General features: G+C 36.7%; 1 protein-coding gene across 1 annotated transcript in view; it reads left to right on the top strand.

Annotated features, from left to right (window-relative positions):
* Window positions 1–659: 659 nt before the first annotated feature.
* Window positions 660–9118, top strand: part of LOC113112453 (inactive heparanase-2-like) — a 59673-nt gene continuing 51214 nt past the window's right edge. Inside the window, exons 1-3 of the mRNA XM_026278042.1 lie at window positions 660–1122; window positions 4514–4668; window positions 5127–5288. Of these exons, the coding sequence (XP_026133827.1) occupies window positions 872–1122; window positions 4514–4668; window positions 5127–5288 (568 nt within the window). The 5' untranslated portion in view covers window positions 660–871. The remainder of the gene's footprint in view (window positions 1123–4513; window positions 4669–5126; window positions 5289–9118) is intronic.

The following is a 9118-nucleotide window of genomic DNA, read 5'->3' as shown; positions in this document are numbered from 1 at the left end:
GCTTGGCGGAGATTTTTTTTATTATTATTATTTATTAATTTTTAAAAAAAATATTTTTCAGTTTCAAATCATTGCAATGTTAATCTGTAAATAATAATAATAATAAAAAAAAATCAGAGAGCTTTACTTTTTTATTTTCTAATAAGTTAAAAATAAGCGGAATCAATCACTATTTGTAGTCATTCTGGCTTTTTTTTATAATAGCAGAAAACAAACTTTTAAAAATAAAAGTTCCAATTGGCATTCCATTGGAGAACTTTTTTAAAATACGTTTTATAGGAGTTTTTATTTTTATTTATTTGAAGTTATATGCTGATGTTAAAATGATCTTAATGTGATGTTAATGCGAATAACCTATAAAGGTAACACCAATAACCTTCATAAAGGACCCATATAAAACAGATCATGGTTTTGGATAAAAATAGGATTTCTTTTGCTGAATCCTGCTGAATTTGGATAATTAGAGGATTTTTTACTAACCACTAACCAAAGAACAACAAAGAACCACGATTTGTCGCCAATTTTATTTATTTATTTATTTTATTTTTTTTGGTGCGGACCAATAATATTACGGTTCAGACACCCCACACTCGGAGAAGCTTCTGTTAAATAAGAGTCCTCTTACCTTTAAGAGCTGCTGCGTTACTACAGAGGGCGGTGCAGGGTGCAGTGTGATGGAGGCTGGCCCTGGGGCGTGAGTTTACTCCAGCGAACTCCAAAACAGCTGAAGACGGGGGGCTGAAAGAGACACCAGTGATCCTCGCTCAAGGAGGGGCATAAAAACACTTCAGGTGCTTTTTGTTTGGGTTTTATAAGGAGATCTCTGCTGGATCTCCTTCACTGCGCTCCGCCCGGTGCTTGAGGACAGAAGATGCCCAGGCAGTTCCTCTGCCCAGTGTTCGGCTCGTCACTGTGGTTGGCACTGATACTCCAGTCTCTCATTTCCTCCGCCGTTACCTACAGGAAACCAGTGTCCGGAGGGAAGAGACATAGCTTTCTGGAGAGAACTTTGATTTTACTGGACGTGAATACGCGAAGCCCGGTGAAAGTTTTGAATGATAACTTCCTCTCCTTGCAGTTGGATCCCTCTATTATAAAGGATGGCTGGCTGGACTTTTTAAGGTATTGCAGTTTTGCAATTACACTCTACGCCTGACGATGATGCTTTGATGGTGCTGATGTGTTTGTGTTGATTTAGGAAGATCCTGCTGGAGAAGCCGTCCAATAGGTGTGTTTTAGAATATGGTAGCTGGTTTAAAGCTGGTCCAAATGAACCATGTTGGATTAGCAACATACGATCTTAAAGTGGTCAGTCTGGATGACCAGCTAGAAACCATCTCCCATGTTTCCAACACAGCTACCAGGCTTCATCTAGATTTTCCAACAGGAACGCTACTAGACATTATTAGTGAATCTTTCCAATAACATATAACTACCCAAACACCTAATACTGCTATTTTACTATGTTTGAATCTATCGACCAACGTCCTGAATACACATTTTTTACACAATATCATATTTTTCTGAAGATAGGTTAATACCTAACCCATTTGCTCTTATTAGACGTTTATTGTTCACGGATAAACTTCATGTTTAGTTGCACATTTTGGAAATATGAAAGAGACATATATTCTATGCGATTTATAATTGTATCTTGTAAAATACTAGTGTATACTTCCATATCTATTTACGAACTTTCGAACATTCATTTTACGCGTAAAGTAGAATTCAACATGTTTACGCGCAGTGTAAAAAAAGAAAAAAGAAAAGGAAAAGAAAATCTGTTGAATCCCAGTGAAACGGTGTTGTGGGATGATCTTCGCCCGTGAGCCCATCTCTCTACTCCACATACGAATATGGATTAATAGGCCTATATTAGAGCGCGTAACCCGAATATACGCGCAGATTTGAATGGTTGTGTTAATTTGCACACCAGGGCTTGACCTGGAAGTGAATAGGATGTGTGTGTTCCAGCCCCCAGAGGAGAAAAGACAAAACCCTACGGAGAACCGAGATGTAAGTGTGTTTCACAGCCCCGAACAGATTTCAGTATCGATGTAGTGTTTACTACCGATATATTACCAAAATAATAATTAGTATAGTAAGGGTGAGGTGTTGGAAAAAATATAATTTAAGAAGTGGCCCACATAAATCTGAACCCCAATTTGCTGTCGTGGCATTTATTGTTAGTTTTCTGTCGTGTTCAGTGCAACTTATAGCAGAGCAGTCAAATGTGTTTGTTTGGGTTTTACATTTAAATTGCGTAAAGGGTAGCTACTTTAGCCTATGGAAAGAAACCAGGACTGAACAAAAGCGGAATTTGACACGACCACTTGAACATTTATATCACATTCAATTGCATGCTATTTTTACAATCTTAAGGTTTGTGATCTGCTGTTCAATAGATTTGATGTGATATGTATAATGTTTCGCTAATGATATGCACATGCATGCATTCATGTTAAAGTATTTGCATGTAAATAATTTATATATATATATATATATATATATATATATATATATATATATATATATATATATATATATATATATATATATATATATAGTTATGCTTCATGCTTTGTTTGACTAAATTCACATTATTGGACGTGACTCCAAATGCGCGAAATGTAAATTTGTGTGCAGCTACTTGCTTCAGTTTTCTCTTTCTGAGAAATGTATTTTCTAACAACCACTGTCGGCCCACCGACCAAACACAGGCTTCGCTGATTAAAGTTTGTGGTAATCTAGCTTGTTTTGCTTTTCACAAAATAATATGAAACAATTCACAGTCTATTTATTTTATTATTTTTATTTAATTCGATTTTATTCTTCTTTGATTTTATCTGTTGTTTTTTAAGTTCTCTACGCTCGAGGGCAGAATATTTGCGCAGTGGGCCTAGTTTTATGTGCACCTTTTACAGCTTCTTTACTGCTGGTACCGTATCATGTCTCATTATTTAGGAAAGCATTTATTTTTATTTTTTATTTTAGAAAGAAACGAGCGTGTAGCACCACAGGCTGCAGCTCTGTGTGAAATAATCTGCTGTTGATTTCACCACTGACTGCGGCCTAAAACCTATCATAGCCTACATCACACCAAATCTGATGAACGTCGGTCTGTCAGTTTCCGTAAGAAAGTTATGCACTAATCTAATGGCGAAACCAGCTCGCTCCGGCCAAATAAAAAAGACTGAAAAAAATATCCCAAAAATAAAATAGGAGTTTATAATTATTGATGACATTTGAGATATAATTGCCTTGTTCTGCTCTGAAAATGATCCCGTTTTCTCGTGTCGGCTTTACAGACTTTTCTTCGTCTAGTAAAATAAGACGCAGTGGGTTAGGCTATATGCAGTAACAATAATATAATGTTTTCCAGTAGCCTAACTAGTAGTGTAACTAATTACATATAAGATTTCCGTAAAAAGTAACCATTAATAAATTATTTTTGTTGCCTCAACCCCTATGATCTGAAATCCAACAATCCATTAATTACTTGATTTATTTCCATAATTTCCACTACTCACATAGGCACGTGACGTCACCAATGCATCAGGAAAGCCTGGTATAGTGAAAAGCTTACATTCAGGGGATGGAAATACTGCCTTTACACTGATTTAGTCAGTAAAAAGGTGACCAGAACACAGATGTGTAAACTGTGGCATTACTTTACTCTGGCATTACATGGCTTGCCCAATCACATCCCTCTGATTCCAATCTAAATTATATTTCTATAATTCAAAATCTTAATTTATGTTATTTCTTTTGATAAAATACTTCAAGAAATCTAATCATATTTGGAAATTTGGAATTGAGTCAGTCACCACTGAGTGTTTGTCTGATCCAGTGTAGATTTTGGTCAAATGACGAGGCAGAAATATAAAGTAACATTTTAGGAGAATTTTAGGGGTAAGATAAAAAATTACAACTTCTGTGGGGCGTGAAGGAAAAGTTATGTACTAGTAATGTAACTAATTACTGTTGCCAGAAAGTAATAAGTAAAATAATAATATTACTTTTGAAAGGAGTAACTTGTTACTAGTAACAAGTAATAAATTATTTTTTTAGAGTAACGCGCCCAACACTGGTTATATGTTGTGTAATATATAATTTGAAAGGATATAGATCCTATATAAACATGCTTTAAAGAAATAAGTCCATTTATTCAGTTTATTATCCATCTTCACTCTAATAGTGTAAAATCGTAAAGAAAACCTCTCTTTCTGATTTCATGCACTATACAGTGCTCTATCAGGCAATGTAAATAACTAACTTCATATGGTCAGATTTAAACTGACGTTTTATTAATTAAAAAATATGACTAAATGACTAGACTAGATTATTTAATATGATTGAATTGAAATGACTACTTTAGATTGGACAAAACTTAGGTCCAAATGGCTCCTTAATGTAACCACTGCTTTTGTCTTTTTCTAGTGCAGCATTTGTTGTAGCCCTTGGGTTTCCCTGAGCCTTTTGATCTGTGATCTACATCTTTCTGTATCCACAGCTCCAAGCGCTTAGTCACTCTGGCACGGGGACTCTCTCCAGCTTATTTGAGGTTTGGGGGCAAACGGACCGACTTTCTCCAGTTTCATAACCTGAAGAATCTTGCAAAGTTTAGAGGGCCTGGACCAGACTACTACCTCAAAAACTATGAAGATGGTGAGGCCTGATTTGCTCGTTTTCAATTAGGTATTTTGCGTAAAGTGTTAGGACTGATTGAGAAGTTTGTGCACTCCGTGACTTGGGATCAGAAACCTTGATGGGAAGTCTGACTATATTCCAGAAATACGGTTTGGAATCAAGATATTAAAGCGGTGTCATTTCATACTATGTGGAAACAAAAATGTGCATGTATAAACCAGAAATATATCTGAATAAATATTGATGCATTTCATTTGTTTAGTGCATGCCTGTTGAAAAGAAATGGCTTTTTAATTACCCAGACTTTTTTTTCAATAAACATGGAAGAGAAAGAAATACATTTCGAGTATCTAGTAAACATGTCCACAATGCAAACCACATGCATGGTTACATTGCTCTTTTAGTGGTTAGCTTGTCCTCTTGATGGGCAGATACGCACAAAGAACTCCAAAAGCATTCTCGCGGTTTCCATGCAGACATAGTGCGCAGTGACTTCGCTCTGGACAAACAAAAGGGTTGCAAGCTGGCCAGCCACCCAGACATGATGCTGGAACTTCAGCGGGAGAAAGCGGCTCAGATGCAACAGGTCTTGTTGAAAGAACAGCTCTCCAACATCTATAGCGACGTCACATTAACAGGTAGGAGATTACAACAACATGCAGATACTGAGGTAATACAGTGTATATCATAACGTTCTTTTTTTTTTTGCCTAAGAATTTCACCAAATAGGTTATACATATATACACTCATGAAAAAAAGATACAAACTGTGACTGGGGTGGTAGGCCTACCCTAAGGCACAAAAACTTAAAGGTACATTTTTGTACATTATTTATGCATACTTTAGTCTTTTACACGGTGTGTTTAGGACTGTGTTGTTTTGGGTGCTTGCTGTATCTTTAGTTTGGTTTTATGTTGTTTAAGAACTATATTGAGATGATTTGTCTCATTGATGTCCAGGATCATAGGTACGCCAACAAATGCAGTGATGTAATCATTGCTGCTTGTTCCAGAAACGCATAGGTTTCAAATGATGAAGAGACAGGATGGTCCGGCAAACAATCAGCCAAGCATATGGTTTTATTGATCACTTTCAACAGCTGTGCTTTGCTGTTTGTAAATCCAGTGTCCGATTTCAGATTTCATAGTCACACACACAGGACACTGCCCCAAATGTTCAGATCATTTTTATGGGAGAATAAATGTTTGAAAGGAAGAAATCTCGGAGGACTTGTCAGAGACCTTTGTAGTGCTGAAAATGTCAGATCAAGGATTGAATGAAGCTGAATGATGACATATACAACAGGCTAGTAGAAACAACAGCTGACATGATTTCAGAAATGACACTTTGTTAAAAGCACTTGCTATAGATCTGAGAAGGAGAGCAGGGAGGTTTTTGCATGCAGTTGGAATCAAGTCAGTAGTATCTTTTCTGCGTGTGTTTAAATCACTTCAAATGTGTTTTGGTTGGATCAGGTGTGATATTTAGATTTTTACTGCAAAGACACTGTTGTCGATTGAACTCTGATTCTACGAAGGGAATTAAGGGATATTTTGGGGGTTTTCTTTGACAGACCAGGTTTTTTCTTTCTTTCTTTCTTTTAAATGCCATTGTTTTGTTATTGTATTCTTTGCAGCAATCTCAATGTAAACTCAAATCACTATCTAGGTACAGTCAACCGGAGAGAGATTATTTGTTTAAAGCAGATTTAGTGTGGAAAGATTGTACTAAGTTTTATGTCAGGCACTGTGTGAGTTCCAGTGCGGGTCACGCCGCACATTTTCTTATTAATATTGAAATATAAGCTCAGATGAGAATTTCCTAACTGCACTTGGCATCAAGCAAGCCGAATGTTGTTTGTTCATATCTAAACCATTATCATGCCAAATTCAGCGAAAAACACTCTTCTAACTTTCACCCTTATTTTCCAAACATCTTTTTACACACATCTGCATTTGACAGGGTGTCTGTAAGAGGAATTAGGACTAAACACACTAGGAATCTCTTCCTCCGTGGATCTCAGCATGTGTGCTGTAGCAAAGAGCCAGCCGTGTGCATGACTGATTGGTGAGAATGAAGACACCTGGGTGCACGGCACAGACGGGTCTGTTAGCAATCAGGACACCCCCCGACACAGTCACTGGCAGGTGGCAGGGGAATTGCAGTGAGATAGCTCTTCCCATCCATTTCCACTCCGCACAGGTTGGCTTTTCTGACCTTTTCTCATTAGAGCTATCCGTAATAGGCGCGAAAGCCCCCTGCCAGTTAAAACAAACCGTGGTGAGACAAGCCCTAGGTCATACTAGCTTTCACCTCTACACTCGCTACAGTTTAGTCCAGTTTATTTAAAGCAAACCATCAGAGACAGGTCGAGGTCAGGGCGCTCAAAGCTCTCATATTGCTACAGTTCCATTTTGCTTTATGTTCCATGATGTTACCTGTCATTTTAGCTCCTCTGTTTTCAGAATTCAGTTAGTGAATATTGCTTTATAAAATTATATATTTATGTTTGTAAGGCACTTTTTTTAAAACCCTAAAAAACACTTAATAACAATAAAAAAGTGTCTAATAAAGTAAGTTTATTTAACCATACAAAGCTGCATATTACAACTATATCATAACTGAAGCACACATTTCTAAGGCCTTTAAATTTTCATCATGAGCAAGACTTTGTTCTTTAGCAAGTAACACGACTTTTAGTATAATTTTAAAAACTGTCCAGCATCAGGTTGTAGTCTTTTTGCTATAAAATATTTACAGAAAATAAAAACTTTTAAATTGTTGTTCATAAATGTAAAAATGTATCAAATATTATACATATATTATTTTTTTTTTTTTTTTTTTTGGGGTACATCTCTCAGTCATTATTGTATTGCATTGAATTATCTGTTAAACTGTTCCTTTTATTATTATTATTATTATTTATTATTATTATTATTATTATTATTATTATTATAAGTCAGGTTTTACATGGTTAACTGATCACTGATGGGCTGCCATTCTGAGATCATTTGAATAACCAAATACTATATGCTTTAGCATGGCTCACTGCAGATGCAGCATTTGGTATTCAGCTAAAAAAAAAAAAAAAAAATTCCTGTTGCTTTTGTATGATATCAAGTAGCATATCTTCCAGTGCATACAGAAATGACCTTGCTTAAGGCTTTAAAGTTTTAAAGTTGTGCTCCAAGTTATTATTTCAAATGTCCAAATTATTGAACTATTAATCTAGCAGAAATCTCCACATTTATTTATTTTGCAAATATTAGGTTGTTACATTAGGATAATGTCGTCATTTCTGGTTAAATTTTAAATTGTGAACATTATATAACATATCTACATAATGGGAATGTTTTTATTGCTGACAAACAATAACACTGAATAACCTAAAGCACATACAATATAGCATTTACTTACAGGCTAAATTAGAGTGTGCTCAGAGTTCAGCTGTAGAGGGCTTTATGGTTGTTATCGTGTGATTCTTAGCGTTTCTGAGGTCAGATACACTTCAGATCTGTGAACTGGTCTGCCGGACTCTCAGGAGAGCAGCATTCATCATAAATAACTGTCCCTTTTAAGTCGCATGAATGTTCTTGCTTTCGCTTTCTGCTCAAAACATTTCCCCAACGTCCACTTACAGACATGAGGCAGTCTGTCTGGGCGATGCTAGCATGTTTCCAGCACAGCTATATTCAAAACCATTTCCTGCCCATTTGCTCAAAGACAAATGACAGTGTCCAGTGAGGGTAGTTTGAGTATTAGCTAGCTGACGGTTAGCCTTTAGCCTCTCATTTTCGTTGACAGCAGTAACTACTTGAGTCCTCAAATAGTCATTCGAAGTACGGAAATGTCGTGAAAATGGGCTAGAGGTGGGAAAACCTCCCATAATAGTTCCGCTTAAAATAAACGCTTAGATTTGCAACAAAAATGAGGAGTGGCTTTGACCAGATGCAGTCTGAAGTGAGATGGTGCCATTTCACAACACTGCGTCATTTGTTTTCCCTCCATGAGTTCGGGTAACATGCCCATGCTACTCAGAATCACTTTTTGGCTGATTGAGTCCAAGTTTTTGTCCAGTTGAAAACGTTTGCTCCATAGTTGGGCGGTTATTTAATTGAAACGTTTGCTGGAGTATTTTGATGAATACCGCATGGCGGATTTTCATTCGCCAGTCATCGAATAGTCTTCCTGTCCTCTTCTCTCTTCTTGTGCTCAAAGTGACACAAAGAGTTTTTCCTCCTCCCCCAGCAGCAGTGAAAACACACATGTGTGCACTCAACACAAACACAGCGCGTGCACGTAGAATAGTGTGCTAATGATAGATCTGAGGCTCTGACAGATGTTTCTGCCTGTGAAGGAAAACGTGATGTTTTTTCTCTATATCTGAGGCATTAAGCAGATACTCACACACATCCTCAATATTCTCCAGAAGAGTTAAGAGCTGAATATATCTGTAGGCCATACATAT

The sequence above is a fragment of the Carassius auratus genome, chromosome 13 (assembly GCF_003368295.1).
Source record: "Carassius auratus strain Wakin chromosome 13, ASM336829v1, whole genome shotgun sequence".
Classification (NCBI taxonomy): Eukaryota; Metazoa; Chordata; class Actinopteri; order Cypriniformes; family Cyprinidae; genus Carassius; species Carassius auratus.
The sequence above is the reverse complement of the archived record's forward strand: the minus strand, read 5'-3'. Positions and strand labels throughout refer to the sequence as shown.